The 18,757-nt window shown below is 43.7% G+C and overlaps 1 protein-coding gene across 4 annotated transcripts; it reads right to left on the reverse strand.

Moving 5' to 3' along the window:
- Positions 1 to 2,790: 2,790 nt before the first annotated feature.
- fkbp11 (FKBP prolyl isomerase 11) lies at positions 2,791 to 11,195 on the reverse strand. 4 transcript variants are annotated; one of them, XM_043681838.2, is made up of 6 exons: positions 10,902 to 11,195; positions 10,694 to 10,756; positions 6,655 to 6,742; positions 6,314 to 6,347; positions 5,084 to 5,154; positions 2,791 to 3,023 (listed from the first exon to the last, which is right to left on the reverse strand). In XM_043681838.2, the coding sequence occupies exons 1-6, from the start codon at positions 10,995 to 10,997 to the stop codon at positions 2,806 to 2,808; spliced, it is 570 nt and encodes a 189-aa protein (XP_043537773.1). In that variant the 5' UTR covers positions 10,998 to 11,195; the 3' UTR covers positions 2,791 to 2,805. The 4 variants fall into 4 exon arrangements, with proteins under 4 accessions (XP_043537773.1, XP_087841587.1, XP_043537774.1 ...); XM_087985461.1 differs by lacking the exon at positions 10,902 to 11,195 and having other exon boundaries at positions 10,653 to 10,756; XM_043681839.2 differs by lacking the exon at positions 10,902 to 11,195 and having other exon boundaries at positions 6,436 to 6,742; positions 10,653 to 10,756.
- Between the last annotated feature and the right edge of the window lie 7,562 nt (positions 11,196 to 18,757).

An 18,757-nucleotide genomic window follows, 5' to 3' on the forward strand; every position in this document is an offset into this window, starting at 1 on the left:
CAAACCCCTTGAGGAGAACCAGCAGCAAAAAAGTAAGTATATCTTTATCCTTGACACAGGACGAGGGCCGGGGGCATGTGAAGAAGGCAAAAGCAGTAGCTTTCAGAGGCCACTCCCTTATCCATGCTTCTGATTGCTCCCAGATCAAAACATTCCTCTCCCTAACAAACATGACAGGCATCCTTCCCACCCCCACCCCATTTCCCAACTGGGAAACACATCAGCTCTCTCTTACCTGGTCAGATGATAGATAATTGTGGTGGTGGTCAATGAAGCCCTTAAGAGGCCATTAATTGCTCACTGAAGGGCCTCAATTGGTGACAGGTCAAAAATATCTCTAATAAACTTTCTCGATCAGAGATTAATTGGTGAGTATCTCAAGAAGGCCAACTTGTCCAATTACTCCCCCTTGTCTCTACCTCCAGGAAGGGGAAAATTATGCCCATACATTCTAATTTTACACAGACACAATGCAATACACTGAATAAAGAACAACTACTCCATCTCCTGCAAAAACTCCTCAAAGAACTCCCAGGAGCTGACAGCAAGCACATATATTACTTTCTGAAGAAACCATCTAGTTCAATGAATCAATCTGAGTAACACATACGGTCAGTTCTGCTACAGCGCGGTAGTTCTGTTCTCGTACAATCCCATCTTCTAAAAAAATTGCATAATAGCAGCACCATTTAAACTAATGGGGCCGGAATGGAGTTATAACCAATACACACTTTAATACTTCGCTCTTTCAAAACAATGTCCCCAGTTCATCAATCCTGTTATTAGCAAATTCATGTTCATGAAACACCCGTTACAGCAGAACGACCTGTGTTAGAATGTCAGTATACTGCAGTCCTCCAAGCTTTATCTGTGCATAGCAGCTCACTCCCTACTTTCCACAAACAGATCCAGTCAAGGCAGGATAACCATATTTTCACCTAAAAGAGTTGTCTCTGCTCCTGGTGGTAGGATTTTCATGCCTGGTCAGGAATGTTTAGTTAGGGTAAGTGTTCTTGGTTTGGTATTATGTCGCATTTAATCTTAGAAAAGTGCTCCATTCTCAAGACACATTAGAGAACATTTATTTCATGGCTGTTCAGAAGTATTTCATTGGCTTGGTATATCCTGCCACTGACAGGCACTTTAACTGTAAGTCTTATATAGACTTCTGAGACAAAATTGATATATTTGGAACACTGTTAAAAAATGAAAAAGAGCTGCTTTTGGGTCAGGTTAGATCTGTGATTTTCTGGGGCAGAGTTCTTGCAAAGGGGCAATTCTGTGTTAATAGCCTTCTCCCTGAGGAGAAGCTTGTAGGGCTGAATTCCTGCTGATTATTCCAGAGTTGAACTTAACCCTTTCTTAAAAGTTGGAATTTTCACAAGTTTCTGTTGTGCAAAAGAGTAACATTTCTTGCCCTTGTGCTGCCATAAGCAGCAGAACTGTCTGTCCTCATCCGGAAACCTTGAGACATTGTAGTTGACTAACTTTGATAATTGCATGAAGCAACCTATTGTTGAGTTATGTAACTTATAGTCCAACATTTCCATATTTCGACAGATGTCACAGTTTAGAAAATACTTGAGACAAATCTATACTGCACTTCAGGATCCTATCACCTACCTCCACATTCACATTGTGCTGTTGACACAGCCTAAGAGGTGAACACAGGCTTCACTGCAGATGCACAAGCTTTCTGAGTTCTGTGGTCCAATTTAAGAACATTACTCTTGAGGAAATGCAATATCTTTCTAGTTTGTATGTCAATGTCAAGCACTATTAGCCTCAACTATAGAGCAAACTAAAGATCCTCCTTCCTATGCCCACTGTTTCACTCAGTGATTACAACTGACACCACGATTTTTCAGTTCTCACACCAGCTGTCACGTGACCTTTTGCAAGTAGGACTTGCAATTCACTGCTAATTAGTGCTGAATTATGAGCTGTTTAGTATTTAGTATTCACACCTATTTTGAGGTAGATTCGCTCCAGGCTACATTTTCCAACTTCTTCATTCCATGAAATGGGTTGACTTGAAAACAACAGTTTAGAAATTTGAGCCTTGACAAACAAACAATGTGTTTGTAGCAAATTTACTTCTCATTGGACATTTTAACCCACGTAAAAGGGTGGAGTTGTCCACCATGGAAATAACAGGGAAATTTGATAAGTGTTGTACGAGAACATCACCTGCCCATGTTTAGAATCTAACGCACTTTTGCATTTCTGCGCAGTCTTGAATTATGCATTGCTGCAGACTAAAATAGCATTCGGGTCATGCAATCTTCATACTCCACAGTTCTTGAACAATTTCTCCTCAGCTCAATTTTAGTTATATCTGAAAAGTGATCAACATGTATCTTCACACTTGACCGCTGCAACTTTCTTTCCCCCCCCAAAATTAACAGTAGATTGTTTATAAGGCATTTTTACTAATGATAATCTTATGTAATTGTTACATCGGCAGGACCAGCATGTGAGTGAGGAAAACATCTTCAATAATGGTAGAAGTACTATAATGCTGATTATCACCTCCGCCTAATGCTAATATTGCTTTGCTTTAACCCTTGCCTTCTTGGCCGAACATGTAACAATCAATTACAGCAACTAAGTGAGTTTGACCTAAAGCTGAACCTATGCAGAATAACTTGAAGACAGTAATGATCAACTATCTGTAACCAAGAGATTATTCACAGGTGCCATTGGTCGAACTAGAACAAACTCTCATGATGCATATGATATCGAACCAACTCTTCCCAGTTTAAAACATAAAACCATACACACTTGAACAATTTTGCAGAAAACTTATTTATTTTTTGCTTTGCTCTTTTTCTCCTCTTTAAGTTTCCTTTTGGAGATTTGTGGCGCATTTGCTTTTAGATAGAGATAATAGCCTATTAGACACAAAAGTCCAGGGACCAGCAGCACGCAGGCGATTGGAATTACATTGTCCATCATTTTCTTCCAGTATGTTGACTTCACCAAACTAATCAACTCTGTCTCAAACAACAATACAGAATCTCCTGAAATACAAAAAAGTAACGTTCAAAACTCAATGTCCAGTTACATTGAGGACATTGCAGCACTTAGCAATAAAATACCAGTCGACTTCGGAAGAGGAATACAAAGTAATTCCACTGTCATAAACCCAATGAGAGTGAAATGTGTGCTGTTCCATTAATTATTTTGACTTTGGGTTGTTGTATTCAACCGATCTTCCTTTAAGCTCAAGTAGAACTCTGACATTTCCATGGTCTCTGAGAAACTTAGCTCTCTTTTGAGCCAAACACTACTTGCCCTGTCAGCAATGTTTAACCTTTTAAGGCATAAGCCTGACCTGTCCCTGGGAGGTTCTTCCAGCACCTATCCCATAATCTTGGGCAGGGCACCAGAAATATCTTGCAGTTTTCTAGATGTTCTCAGTCTGAAATGTAGTTTCCAAGGTCTCTCTCAATTGCTTCTGTCCTATAGTTCTGTTTGCTTCGAGGAACACTTCTGCTATGTTGCAAAATATGGCATTCTATACCATTGTTTTTTCTTCCCAGACCCTCACTATATTGAAAGCAAAACTATTATATTCTCCTACCCTTTCCAGGAACACTTTACCTCTCAGCCTGCAGGTTTTTAAAACCTTGCCTTATTAGCATTTAATTGGAGGTGTAGTGGACAGTAAAGAAGGTTACCTCAGACTACAGTGGAATCTTGATCAGATGGGCCAATGGGCCGAGGAGTGGCAGATGGAGTTTAATTTAGATAAATGCGAGGTGCTGCATTTTGGGAAAGCAAATCTTAGCAGGACTTATACACTTAATGGTAAGGTCCTAGGGAGTGTTGCTGAACAAAGAGACCTTGAAGTGCAGGTTCATAGCTCCTTGAAAGCAGATAGGATAGTGAAGAAGGCATTTGGTATGCTTTATTGGTCAGAGTGTGGAGTATAGGAGTTGGGAGGTCATATTGCGGCTGTAGAGGACATTGGTTAGGCCACTTTTGGAATAATGCGTGCAATTCTGGTCTTCCTATCTGAAGAATGTTGTGAAACTTGAAAGGGTTCAGAAAAGGTTTACAAGGATGTTGCCAGGGTTGGAGCTATAGGGAGAGGCTGAATAGGCTGGGGCTGTTTTCCCTGGAGCGTCAAACGCTAAGGGGTGACCAGGTAGAGGTTTTTCAAATCATAAGGGGCATGGATAGGATAAATAGACAAGTTTTCCCTGGGGTGGGGGAGTCCAGAACTAGAGGGCATAGGTTTAAGAGAGGGGAAAGATATAAAAGAGAACTAAGGGGCAACTTTTTCACGCAGAGGGTGGTACGTGTATGGAATGAGCTGCCAGAGGAAGTGGTGGAGGCTGGTACAATTGCAACATTTAAAAGGCATCTGGATAGGTATATGAATAGGAAGGGTTTGGAGGGATATAGGCCAAGTACTGGCAAATGGGACTAGATTAGGTTGGGATATCTGGTCGGCTTAGACGGGTTGGACTGAAGGGTCTGTTTCCATGCTGTACATCTCTATGACTCTAATTACATGTTCTTCCTTTATCCTATCCAACATTTAACTTTTCTCAACTCTTTACTGTCATCCAACCATTTAGTCTTTTCAGCAATGGTTTCTCAAAGTAGTTGAAAACAATATTCAGTTTTCTTGAGTTAAAGATATACTGATGACATAATTATGAAAAACGTGAAATAGCAGGAGCAGTATTTATTCCAAAGATACATGTTGTTCTGCTATAGCATGCGTTTCGTCAAAGTGAATTCACTGTAACGCGATTGACGAATTGGGGGGACAGTTTCTAAAGTGCGGACTTTTAAAATGTGCATTGGTTGTAATGTGATTACATCGCCAACACTTTAAACGCTGTTTCTGAGGTGCAATTTTTCTATAATACGGGGTTGTACAAGAATGCAACCATTGTGTTATAAAAGAACTGCCTATAATTGGTAATCATTTATGTCAAAGGCACTACGTCAATATAAAATTATTGATTAGGATTGCTCTAGAGTCCTGAAGTACTGCTATTTAAATAAAATGCTTCTTAAATCAGAACTTAACGTGTGTAGCCAGGAGGTGGAACCAGATACATGCCTGGAATGGAGGGTGGAAAGCCTCGTTTCCCATACGCAAGGTTAGATGGAATTGTTAACTTCCTCTTCTCTCTGTAAAGAAAAAGACTCCTCATCACTTTCCAAAGACAGAGGGGGGAAAAATGATCTTCAAATCATGCCACAGCTAGTATGTAGATCATGGCGTCAGAGTCAACCTTTGAAGGTTCATACAAAATGCTTCCAAAACAGGGGATTAATTTATATGCTGAGTAGGTAGCCACCCTTTTGAAAGATGAAAAAATGTTTGTTTGTCAGCCATGCATGGTCTTGCTCTGCATGGGTGTGTCTTCTGGCAACTCAACCCCTATTGCCTGCTTGATTCCATGTGCTGGCATGTAAGATGCGTACAACTTGAAAGAAACTTTGAGCTGAGAAATGGATTTCAACTCCTACTGACTTCTGTCCTAAATATACATTTATTAGCTGAAAAATGGGAGGGGGATCAATTTACATGCTGACTATAGTCCTCAACATAGATTTTGGTGTCCAAAACCAAAGGTCATGTTATATGTCAGACTGAGTTAGTTACTGTGATTCACAGTATATAGATTACTAATGGATCTGAGATTAATAGACTCTTCTTATAAACAGTTAGAACACTGTGGTTCAGTTTATAAAGCAGCTTATCATTAATCAATATGCAAAGGTCCCTGGTTCAATTCCTGCTCCGTGCTGTCTGCCACTCACAGCATGCTGGAGGTGTAAAGGGAAAAACTTGCCATGGTTCCTTTCTCTTATTTACTCTTCAAAAATGCAATCAGAAATGCAGGATGTGGATGGAGCTCAGCTAGCATGCCTGCTGTTTCTCACTGTCGAGATTCAACACAAAGAATAGACTCTTGGATGAGACACTGGAGAAAAGCTAATTCCAGTGAAATTGAACTCCACCAGGGAGTCAACGGCTTCAGATTAGGAATTAAGCTTGATTGTAATCATTCAGATGCACAGCTCGAAGATAAACAGACACTAAGTATTTAGGATTGCATAAAGAAAGGGTACTTAAGTGAACAACTGGAGGGTTGGTGGTACCAATGGGACCATAGCCCAGCAAAAGCACTTGAGAGGACAGCAGGGGTGAACAAAACTCAACCAGACAGACACAATATTACTAACATCTCTGAATTTAAAACCAATTAATTCATATTGCAATATTCCTACACTTGCCTCAAACTGTAATAATAAATTAACATTACAAATCACATTGACTTACCCAACACACATATCAAGGAGACCCTGTTCCAAACCTATCAATAGAAATAAAGTCAGATTTAAATTCTCTTCAAACACATTTGCACTTATAGTTTCAGAATTGGAACAGTAACATTGAAATACCTGAAATCAAAATGTGGTTCTTGATCTCAGTGAAGGTTTTTGTGTATGGATTGAAGCGAGAGTCAAGTGAGAGTCAAGTGAGACTTTAGCGAGAGTCAACATTTATAGTACCAAATGAGGGCAAGCAATTGACTTATTCTTGGGTCAATCTTTGTAATAGTATGTAGGATGCATTTCTTCAGCACAGTCTCATTGCAGCAGCAGATTGTCACATTTTACCTGGAATAACCTGCTTTTTGCCAAGCTCAACCACCAGAGGATCCCGGATTAAAGAATTATCAAACAAGGTTCCATCTTCCAGCTTCCCCTGAGAAACAGAGTAGGGGAAGACAGTGCATCAATTCTCTTACAGCCATAACAATGCACAGAGTTAGATCCACTATTCAACATAATTATAAGTAGTAATCTCTAGTGTCCAACAATATCCCACAGTTATCTCTCGCTATCACATTGGGTATCCTCCCAATATTTGAAATAACCCAATGCAAAAAAATCTCCAACATCACGAATAACCTCAAGTTAACTCACAATAACCCAATTGAAACCAATAGCAGTATTCCCAATAAGTCATACTCACCATATCTAGAATATTACCAGGGTTTACCATGGAATTTGTACCATGGTTAATAATAGTGGAAATGATGGATGATATTTAGAGTGATAATAAATATCCAGAAAAAAAGATGAACAGATAAGAAAATGACTGACATATATGCAAATTCTGTGCCCTTTTCTTGTGACCCACATACTGTCAACAATTCTCAATGCCATTTCACAGGCATGTGATTTACATCAGCAGTCAGGTGTGGTTCAACTGAGGTTATTATGTGCAGGAATTCCAGGTTCAGGAGAGCATTTAAGATTAGCTTCTGCCTGTTCACAGCCTCAGGATGTCCCGAAGCATTTTATAACTAATGAAAGGCTTTTAAGTGTGGGCATTATTTAAATACAGTTTAAAATGCTTTTGATTACTACCCTTCAACCCTGGTGACAGCAGTGTGTACCATCTACAAGATTCACTACAGTAACTCACCCAGGCTCATTGGATTGTAAACCCATGACCACTTCAATTTAGAAACAATCAGGGCAGATACATTCTCTCCAAGCTATTCACCACCCTGACTTGGAAAAATATTGCAATTCCTTTAGTGCCAATGGGTCAAAATCCTGAAACTCCCTCCCGAACAGCATTGTGGGCACCAGTCAAGAAGGCAGTTCATCACAACCTTCTCATGGGAATGTAGGGACAAGTAACAAATGTTAGCCCTGCCAGTGAGACCCACAGAGTCATAGACGGAAGAAGACCCGACTACAGCACGGAAAAAGACCCTTTGGTCTAACTCATCTATGCTGACCAGATATCCTGAATTAATCTAGACCATGTGCCAGCATTTGGCACGTATCCCTCTAAGCCTTTCCTATTCATATACCATTCAGATCCCTTTTAAATGTTGTAATCGTACCAGCCTCTACCACTTCCTCTGGCAGCTTGTTCCATACATGCACCACCCTCTGTGTGAAAAAGTCACCTCTTAGATCCCCTTTTTAATCCTTCCCCTCTCACCTTAAACTTATGCCCTCTAGTTCTGGACTCCCCCACCCCGGAGAATAGACCTTGGCTATTCATTCTATCCATGCCCCTCATGATTTTATAAACCTCTAAGGTCATCCCTCAGCCTCCAACACTCCAAGGAAAATAGCCCTAGTCTCTCCCAATAGCTCAAATCCTCCACCCTGGCAACATCCTTGTAAATCTTTTCTAAATCATTTCAAGTTTCACAACCTTCCTATAGGAGGGCAACCAGAATTGCACACAATATTCCAACAGTGGCCTAACCAATGTCAGATACAGCCATAACATGACCTCCCAATTCCTGTACTCAATACTCTGACCAATAAAAGAAAGCATACCAAATGCCTTCTTCATTATCCTATCTACCTGCGACTCCACTTTCAAGGAACTATGAACCTGCACTCCAAGGTCTCTTTGTTCAGCAAAACTCCCCAGAACCTTACCCTTAAGTGTATAAGTACTGCCCTGATCCTTTCCAAAATGCAGGAAAACAACAAGAACTCTGCAGTGGTTCAGCACTTTGAGCATCGAATCCAAAGTTCCTCGGACTCAAAATTGAAGCTTTGCTATTTTGACCAATTTTCTGAGGACACACATCACTCATTTTCCCATCCTTCATGCAATGCTTTGCACTTGTCTGTAATTAAATGAAGCTGCCCACATACTTATTTCTGAGCTGTCTCGTCTGGTCTATTGCTCCATACAGTCAGTTATACAATACAAGGAAACAGACTCTTTGGTTCAACTCATTGATGCCAACCAGATATCCTAAATCAATCTAGTCCCATTTGCCAGCATTTGGTCCATGTCCCTCTAAACCCTTTCTATTCATGTACCCATCCAGATGACTTTTAAATGTCCTCTGACGGCTCATTCCATACATGCACCACCCTCTACATGAAAAGTTACCCCTTAGGTGCCTTCTAAATCTTTCCTTTTTCACTTTAAACCTGTGCTCCCTAGTTTTGGACTCCCCTACCCTGGGAAAAAGATCTTACTTATTCACCTTATCCATGCCCCTCATGACTTTATAATCCTCTAAAAGGTCACCCCTCAGCCTCTGATGCTCCAGGGAAAACAGCCCCAGCCTATTCAGCCTCTCCCCATAGCTCAAACTATGCAATCCTGGCAACATTCTTGTAAATCTTTTCTGAACCCTTTCAATTTTCACAACATAGGGTGAGAGGGAAAAGCTATAAAAGAGACCTAAGGGGCAACTTTTTCACGCAGAGGGTGGTATGTGTATGGAATGAGCTGCCAGAGGAAGTGGTGGAGGCTGGTACAATTGCAACATTTAAGATTCATTTGGATGGGTATATGAATAGGAAGGGTTTGGAGGGATATGGGCCAGGTGCTGGCAAGTGGGACTAGATTGGGTTGGGATATCTGGTCAGCATGGATGGGTTGGACCGAAGGGTCTGTTTCCATGTTGTACATCTCTATGACTATGACTCTATCTTTCCTAAAGCAGGGAGGCCAGAAACTGCTTTCTGAAACTGGCCTCACCAATGTCCTGTACACCCACAATATGGTGCTCCAACTCCTTTACTCAATGCACTGACCAATAAAGGTAAGTGTACCAAATGTCTTCTTCACCCCTGTCTACCTCAACTCTACTTTCAAGAAAATGTGCACCTGCACTCCGAGGTCTCTTTGTTCAGCAACACTCCCCAAGGTCCTACCATTAACTGTAAAGGTCCTGCCCTGATTTGCCTTACATAAATGCAACATCTCATATTTATCTAAATTTTCACTGTACTCCTTGCACTGGAGTACATGTGATAATAAAGGATTTTCTATTTTAAACTCCGTCTGCCACTCCTCGGCCCATCTGATCATGGTCCCACTGTACTCTTGAGATAATCTTCTTCCCTGTCCACTACACCACCTATTTCGGTGTCATCTGCATACCTCCTTTATTCATGTCCAAATTGTTTATATAAATGACGAAAAGCATAGGACCCAGTATCCATTTGGCGAACAAAAACAGAAATTGCTGGAAAAGCTCAGCAGGTCTGGGTGCATTTGAGGAGAAAAATCAGAGTTAACGTTTCGGGTCCAGCGTCCCTTCCTCAGAACTGGCGAGTTTTCTGAACCCGGGTCATTCCTGTAATGCCGGATAGAAATAATAAAGGGGCTGAAAACGCAACATCTTAACCGAGGGGCAAAAAGAAAGTGGAACTCACGACTTTCCCAAACCTAAATATGAACCAGCTTCCACTAAACGTGGATGGAATATTGCACTCAGTGCTGGCTACAACTTAATCCATTTAAGATGCAGAGCTAGAAGCGATATGGACGCTACATGTTAGGAATGACGTGTCCATTTGTCACTTGCTCTGAGTTTCTAATCACTGGATTATAAACTTTTCTTACAAATATGCTCTAAACCTAACTGAGTGACCGTTAGTTTCCAAATGGAATAAAACCTTGCGATAACATTTTATAAGTAATACTTTTCCACTTCTTTGCCTGTACTTTACCGGTGGGAAAGGGGATATTTTAAACGGATTAAGGAATATTCTTGCTGACGTGTTATTATAATCAAAACCCCCACCCCATCAGCCAATGGCCTCCAGATATGCAAAGCTTCTCAGGTTTCTTATGTCAAATATCAAAAAGTATCAAAAACATTTTCGCTTACGCGAGTATTTGTTTGAAAGGAAACGTGCGGTATTTTCTTACAGTGTAGTGGATGTGAAGAGTGTCTCCAAATGCCGACAGCTCAGGACAGCCTTCGGGTTTCAGCTTTTTTTTTAGAAAAAGAAAAACATTTGGAGATCAGAAGAAATACAGGCAGGCGTTCTGCTTCTTTACCAGTTGTCAAATTTCAAATGCTATACTGAAAGTAAACGTTTCCACAGCAGATGGGCTTTAAAAGAAATCTGCTCACCAAGACTTCCACTTTCAGTTCTTGCCCTTTTTCATCTTGGCTGGAGGTTCCGATAAGTAAGGCAAGGATCAGAGACAGGAGCGCAGCTCTGCTCATTTCTGCCCAGAGAGAAAGTGAGTGAGCGAACCCAGTTAACACACACACAGATGTACACCTGGATCACAGCCCAGTCTTTCCACGGCTTTGGGAGGCAAATTGCGGTCCTCCACTATCCCGGCAGTCTCTTACCAGCAAGCACCGCCTAACTCCACTGGAGAATGTCAGGGTTTCAACTCATTTCCTTCAATTCTGGGCTGTTGCTGCACAGCCTTCACTTCTTCACCTCGTCAGCCGCTTGGACGTGCCCTACATTCCAACGGTGGAGAGCCCCACTGGAGGGATGACTATAAAAGGGCTCCTTCCCTTTTCCATCGGGGCTTTGGAGTGGAGAGTGTTACACGCAGCAGTCCCATAGAATGGCAATTTAGGTTCCACTGGGTACCCAGCCACATGTAGTTTTAGTAGCCTGGGTGGGGGGGGGGGGGGGGGGGAGGTTTTCATGATTGAGTGTCTTCATTTTCAGCCACTGTTTAATGTCTTAAAAGGGGCTCCGTTTAAAACGTTGGCGCCACTTCACCCCGAGCTTCCCGCTCCATGAGATTGTGTGTTTGTGGATGGAGTTGGCGGGGGGTGGGGCTGGGGGTAAGATCAGATAGGAGAACCTCCTCTTGGTCTTGTTCAAAGTAGCCATCAACAGGTCTCGAGGCTTGTAGGTCTATGGAGGCGCTTGTAGTACCCGTTTGCCCCTCTTCCATGGCTATGTCCACGCTTCATTGTGCATTGAGGGGAAGCACATAGTGTCCACTGGGAGGCCTTTAGGGTGCACCATCACCTTCAATAACAAAACTGTATTAAAATAGTGCGAAGTTTGCCTTCAAGTTTTTTTAAATTTTCAGTTGACTTTTGTGGCTCAGCAAGGAGTGTTCCAGCTGAATTAATGTTTTATTCTAAAATCCACACTTTTTCATACTCTAGGCAGATGGAAATGTAGCAGCGGTGCTCTCTTTCTAAGATGATGGCAAAGCATACAGGGCCTCTGATTCTCGTGCATGTCTCTGTTTGGCAGAGAAAACTGGTGGTGGTTTAAGCTGAGGGTCACCACACCACACCTTGATGTGATTGTCATGCCACTGTGAGTCCTCAAATGGACCTTACCAATGCAGACACCACTACTGACACTGGTGACCCAAACTTGACTCCTCGATTGCAAGTCTGCTTCAGGCCAGTTCACGATGTAGCTGCTGATGGCGCCAGGTCTTGTACTGGGCTCAAACTCACCCGTGAATCTGTGCTGGATGCAGATGTTGCTAGGAAGCCAAACTTGTCTCCACTACAGCAGCCATGAGTCAGCACCAGGAGCAACTTGTCAACACAGAAGTTGCCACAATCCATGCTACTGGATTGTAACCAAGCTCTTCACCAAGAGGTAAGTAAAACAAAAAGGGGAAAAAAAGGGAGAAGATTGAAAAAAAAACAAAAATATGGATGGAGTGGATCAGCCCTGGGCTCAGAAGCCCCACTCTACTGCCATCTTCATGGTAATTAGGAGACAGTGAGGACTGCAGATGCTGGAGAAATCAGAGCTAAGAAAATGTGGCACTGGAAAAAGCACAGCAAGTCAAACAGCATCCGCGGAGCAAGAGAGTCGGCGTTTTGGGCAGGACCCTTCTTGAGGCCTGCGTCTTTTCCAGCACCAAGCTTTATCAACTCATCTTCATAGTAACATAAGCCAGTGCAGAAATTGAACCTATGCTGTTGGCATCACTTTGCATGACAAACCAATCAAACTGTCCAGCCAAAATGCTCAAATGCTTCTCCCATCTATGGACACTGACATCCAACATATGCCAGTCTCTGTAGCTCATGGCACATCTCTGATCCACTTGCAATTTAATTCTGCACTTGAGTGTCTCAGCACCTATCAATGCAATGTAGCTGCAAGGACATGGTGTACAGAAATCAGCATCAAGTTCACAGATTGAACCAGGCTGCTTGCTCGCTTGCTCACTTAGCACTTTCCTCAACACATGCAGCATCCTTGCCTTGCCACACCTTGGCCAGAGCCTAAAGGCTCATAGTACTGCTGTACGATCTGACTTTTAGGCAGAAACAAAGCCAGGAAGCTTGACAGAAGTCATATTTAGGGGAGTGGCCATTGTGCCATACGGCTCATTGCTACATCATTCTCATGTCTGTACCACATGTCAGCAGCTTAGGTGGCAAACTCACTATATGTGCTGCAAGGAAACAACCATGTCTGAGGGAATGGGAGCAGTTCTCACTCAAGTCCAGGGAAGTAGCCATCAGTGAGGGTATCCCAGCATAGTAGTCAAGGCTGTCGTCTGGTATCAATCCAAACACTTGGGCACGGTCAAGCATCCAATTAGGGCTGAGGGTCAAGAGGCTCACACCTCTACAGTTTGGGGAGTGGGCAGTCCTGTGGGTTTACAGCCATCAGTCCAGGGATTACAAAAAGACAGTTGAGGAGCTGTCAGGGGTCTGGCCATGCCTCATTTGCGGCTCTCCAACAAAATCGCTAAGGGGGTTGGGCCCTAGTCAGTCATGGGAATGCACCTACTAAAATGTTCAGGGGGAACCAATGCTTCAGGGGGGACACGTGGAACCTGTGAACCCAATTTGGATACAGAGATCATAACAATAGTGAGTGGGATATGTAAGATGGGGTAAGCAGGACTTTTGTGGCACAGTAACAGTGTTCCCTACCTCTGGGTAGGAGACCTGGGTTCAAATCCCATCTACTCCAGAAGTAGGTAATAACAGCTGATTAAAAATATTTGTAAGGCACAGGAGAGATGATAGAATACAGGAGGAAAAAGGCCCACACAGGTGAGTAGGCTTCTGGGAACAGTGCACTGACACACTGGAATATTGACAGATTTTACCAAGGGTGTGGGGTTTGTTAAATGGGCAGATTGAAAAGCTGAAGGGAGTTGACAGTCCTCCCTATCAGGTAGGAGATGTCGATGTTTTGGTGTTCAGACACAGAAAGGGTGGAGCCTGGAATTCTGTCTGACGAGTACCCACTTGTCCACACAGGCAAATAGCTGAACTTTGACACTTTGGCCTTGGAGGTTTGGTCAGACGTACAGAAGATGCAGACATGCTGAATGTGCAGGGCGAAAGGGAGGACTGCAGATGCTGGAGATGAGAGTCAAGATTAGAGTAGGTGCTGGAAAAGCACAGCAGGTCAGGCAGCATCTGAGCAGCAGGAAAATCGACATTTCGGGCAGGATCCCTTCATCAGGAATGAGGTTAGAAGCCTCGGTGGTGGAGAGATAAATGGGTGGGGGTGGGGCTGGGGAGATGATAGCTGGGAGTGCAATGGGTGGATGGAGGAAGGGGTAAAGGAGATAGGTCAGAGAGGAGGGTGGAGCAGATAGATGGGAAGATTGACAGGTGGGACAGGTCATGAGGATGGTGCTCAGCTGGAAGTTTGGAATTGGGATAAGGTGGGGAGGGAAAAAGAGGGGAAATAAGGAAACTGGGGAAGTCCACATTGATGCCGTGGGGTTGAAGAGTTCTGAGGTGGAAGATGAGACGTTTGTCCTCCAGGCGTCGGGTGGTGTGAGAGTGACAGTGGAGGAGGCCCAGGACCTGCATGTTCTCAGCAGAGTGGGACGGGGAGTTGAAATACTTGGCCACGGGGCAGTGGGGTTGATTGGTGCGGGTGTCACGGAGATGTTCCCTGAAGCGCTCTGTGAGGTGTCCAGTCTCCCCAATGTAAAGGAGACCACATCGGGAGCAACGGATGCAACGAATGACATTTGTAGATGTGCAGGTGAAACTCTGATGCTTGTGGAAGGCTCTTTTGGGGCCTTGGATGGAGGTGAGGGGGGAGGTGTGGGTGCAGGTTTTGCAATTCCTGCAGTGGCAGGGGAAAGTGCTAGGAGGGGAGTGGGTTGTTGGGGGACGTGGACCTGACCAGATAGATCACGGAGGGCACAGTCGTTGCAGAAAGCGTATGGGGTGGGGAGGGAAATATACCCCTGGTGGTGGGGTCCATTTGGAGGTGGCAGAAATGTCAGCGGATGATGTGGTTTATGCGGAGGTTGGTGGGGTGGAAGGTGAGGACGGGGGGGAGGGGGAAGGGTTCTGTCCTTGTTGCGGTTGGAGGGGTGGGGTTTGAGGGCAGAGGTGCGGGACATGGAAGAGATGCGTTGGAGGGCATCTTCAACCACGTGAGAGGGGAAATTACAGTCTTTAAAAAAGGAGGCCATCTGGTGTGTTCTGTAGTGGAACTGGTCCTCCTGGCAGCAGATACGGCAGAGATGGAGGAATTTGGAATATGGGATAGCACTTTTACACCTCCTCCCACCCTGCCTCCTGTAATTGAGGTAGCTGTGGGAGTCGGTGAGTTTGTAAAAAATGTCGTTGTTGAGTCGGTTGTCGTTGATGGAGATGGAGAGGTCCAGGACGGAGGGGGGGGAGGTGTCAGAGATGGTCCAGGTAAATTTAAGGTCAGGGTGGAATGTGTTGGTGAAATTGATGAACTGCTCAACCTCCTCGTGGGAGCACAAGGTGGTGCCGATGCAGTCGTCAATGGAGCGGAGGAAGAGGTGGGGAGTGGTGCAGGTATAACTGTGGAAAATGGATTGTTCTACGTAGCTGACAAAGAGACAGGCATAGCTGGGGCCCATGTGGGTGCCCATGGCTACCCCTTTCATCTGGAGGAAGTGGGAGGATTCGAAAGATAAATTGTTGAGGGTGAGGACCAGTTCAGTCAAACGAATGATAGTGGCAGTGGAAGGGTACTGGTGAGATTGTGCACCCTTCTTGGTTTGAATGGCCAGGATGGCAGACAGGCTGGAGGAGAATAGCTCAGCCATCCCTGAAATGTGCTGTGGAGGAGATTCTGGAGAACCTGTATGTGCTCCTGCTGGGTATCTATTGGCACCACTTTTGTCTCTGTGTGAAGAAGGGGTACCTAGAGTGAAATTTAGCTTCCTTGTCCATGTGCCATTCTTTTGGTGCCAATGGCTAGAGCAACAAACTGCAGGTCTGTTTGCGTATCCAGCAGATTTTGAGACTGTTGAAGCTGGCCCTCTATAGCAATTGTCAAACTGTCCATAGCAGCAGCCAGACAGACAATGACATGTCTGGAGGCAACATCCTGATTGTAATGCTGCAGTCCTGCAAACTTTGTGTCAGGTTGCCCAGTGTCCCCAACAAACCCACATGCTGCTCTGGTGTCTGGCCATGCAGTTGATCGAAGTCCCTGATCGCCCTTGCCTGCCCTAGCAGCAGTGTGATCTCCAGCAACCTCGGGCTTTTCTTCCTCTGCTGCCATCTCTCTACAGCTGGCAAAGTGCTCAACAGCCTGGGCTTTCATCTCCGTCTCAGTAAAACATAAACAGATCGCTGGGGAAACTCAGGTCAGGCAGCATCCACAGAGAAAAAGCAGAGAGTTAACAATGAGTCAGGTCTTCTTCATCTCTGTATTCTTGCAAATGATACTCTTCAACAAAGTGTGTCCTTTTTTTCAGCAATATATAAGTTCTGTACTACCAAATGACTATTTGGATTGGATGCAGTCAAATTAGATTAGCTGAAATGGAGAGGGATAATCAGCAATAGAAAATTAGAAGGCAAATGATTAGATGCTGGGGGATTATTTCTTTCCAGAGTTGTTACCCTCTATTAGATAAGTTATTACAACGCCTTAGAAGAGAACTTAAACTTTCAAATAAAACACACCATATTGTTTAAGCATCTTATGTTAAAGTTGCTCTATAAATACATGTTGTTGTTGATTTGTTGCAATGAATCCAGAACCTTGTTCTACACTACCCAAAACGTTTGTTGAACTGGGCCCAGATTTTTTTCTTTGGGCAGGAGTTAGAGGAGAGTGTGGATAAAGAGTGATTGCATAATTAACTTGTGAGTTTGATGGCCATCACTTACGGTCTTTAGTTTCATCTCTTCAGACTGGAGTGAATCAGAGACCCCACCACCAGTAATATATTTCCCTCCCCACCCCTTTCCGCCTTTCGCAAAGACCGTTCCCTCCGTGACTACCTGGTCAGGTCCACGCCCCCCTACAACCCACCCTCCCATCCTGGCACTTTCCCCTGCCACCGCAGGAACTGTAAAACCTGCACCCACACCTCCTCCCTCACCTCTATCCAAGGCCCTAAAGGAGCCTTCCACATCCATCAAAGTTTTACTTGCACCTCCACTAATATCATTTATTGTATCTGTTGCTCCCGATGCGGTCTCCTCTACATTGGGGAGACTGGGCACCTCCTAGCAGAGTGCTTTAGGGAACATCTCCGGGACACCCGCACCAATCAACCACACCACCCCGTGGCCCAACATTTCGACTCCCCCTCCCACTCTGCCGAGGACATGGAGGTCCTGGGCCTCCTTCACCACCAGACGCATGGAGGAAGAACGCCTCATCTTCCGCCTTGGAACACTTCAACCCCAGGGCATCAATGTGGACTTCAACAGTTTCCTCATTTCCCCTTCCCCCACCTCACCCTAGTTCCAAACTTCCAGCTCAGCACTGTCCCCATGACTTGTCCTACCTGCCTATCTCCTTTTCCACCTATCCACTCCACCCTCTCCTCCCTGACCTATCACCTTCATCCCCTCCCCCACTGTACTCTATGCTACTTTCTCCCCACCCCCACCCTCCTCTAGCTTATCTCTCCACGCTTCAGGCTCACTGCCTTTATTCCTGATGAAGGGCTTTTGCCCGAAACGTCGATTTCGAAGCTGCTTGGATGCTGCCTGAACTGCTGTGCTCTTCCAGCACCACTAATCCAGAATCTGGTTTCCAGCATCTGCAGTCATTGTTTTTACCTCCTTGAATCAGAGATAGACACCCAGGTTAAAAATGACAGTATTATAAAAGCAAGAAGTCATTCAAATCTCTGACCTAATTGAAATTCAAATCTGCTGCAGAGGTTTGATTTAAGTAAGTTGAAAACAATAAAATTTGAGGCTAGATCTCAAAAAAATTTACTAAATTAGAAAGACACAGAATTTCACTCAAATTTTCCCCTTGAAATTTAGGATGGAAGAAATGACTCTGTAAAAGGGAACACATCTGATGGTAGCAGAAGAATTCAGAAGCTACATCTAGCTGAAATGCATGCTTCCTCTTAAGTGTGCTGGTTTAAAGAAACCAGATAGAGTAGAGTAAAGTCAAGTTTTATCAAAATAATAATAAATTAAAAGATATTTTAAAAAACCGAAATGAAAAGACTAAAGTAATTGGACTAAAGTCCAATTCTATTAAAAATATGAAATCAGATTCTTCTCCTCTCTCTTGGTAAACCTCATTGAAAACCAGACTTAAGTATGTGAAACTAGAATTCTGCCTCCAGTTTAATAATTTTAGAAAAATACTTAAAGGAATAAAGTGCTGTGCCTGGCAGCAGTTTCTTCCTCACTTGATGCAAGAGCAGCAGTGCAAGACAGAGCCATTAACATTTGCAGAGTGAAAAGCAGAAACTAATCCAGGATTAATGTCAGAGGTACAGAGAGAGGAAATATCCTAGGAGGATTTGGGGTACTCAAAGCTAATTTAAGATGGTCAAAAGAACTACTTTAAAAATTCAATTAGAAGTGTACATTCTTTTTGGAGGACAAACAAAAAAAGGGAAAACAAAACATTCTCCTGTCCCAATAGCTTGATGGGAAGTTAATGTAGCAGATAGATGGGTTTCAGTGGGCACATCTTCTCACTTACGTTTCTAATGTTTTATCAAATTTCCCCTTCTATTAAAATAAAGTTGTGTAATTTTAATGTGTCTGTACCTCATCCTGTGCTGACAAAGGTAAAACACTGT

Source organism: Chiloscyllium plagiosum, unplaced genomic scaffold, assembly GCF_037043375.1.
Source record: "Chiloscyllium plagiosum isolate Xiang-an unplaced genomic scaffold, Cpla_swu_hap1 HiC_scaffold_53X, whole genome shotgun sequence".
Taxonomy (NCBI): domain Eukaryota; kingdom Metazoa; phylum Chordata; class Chondrichthyes; order Orectolobiformes; family Hemiscylliidae; genus Chiloscyllium; species Chiloscyllium plagiosum.

Bases quoted from the DNA above. Each gene is read 5' to 3' on its own strand.
- fkbp11 (XM_043681838.2), bottom strand. From the start codon at position 10,997: ATGAGCAGAGCTGCGCTCCTGTCTCTGATCCTTGCCTTACTTATCGGA. The intron at 6,348-6,654 runs GTAAAATGTGAC...TTCTATTGATAG, and splicing joins CAAAAAGCAGGTTATTCCAG to GTTTGGAACAGGGTCTCCTT. The intron at 5,155-6,313 runs GTAAGTCAATGT...TTTTCTTTACAG, and splicing joins CTCCTTGATATGTGTGTTGG to AGAGAAGAGGAAGTTAACAA.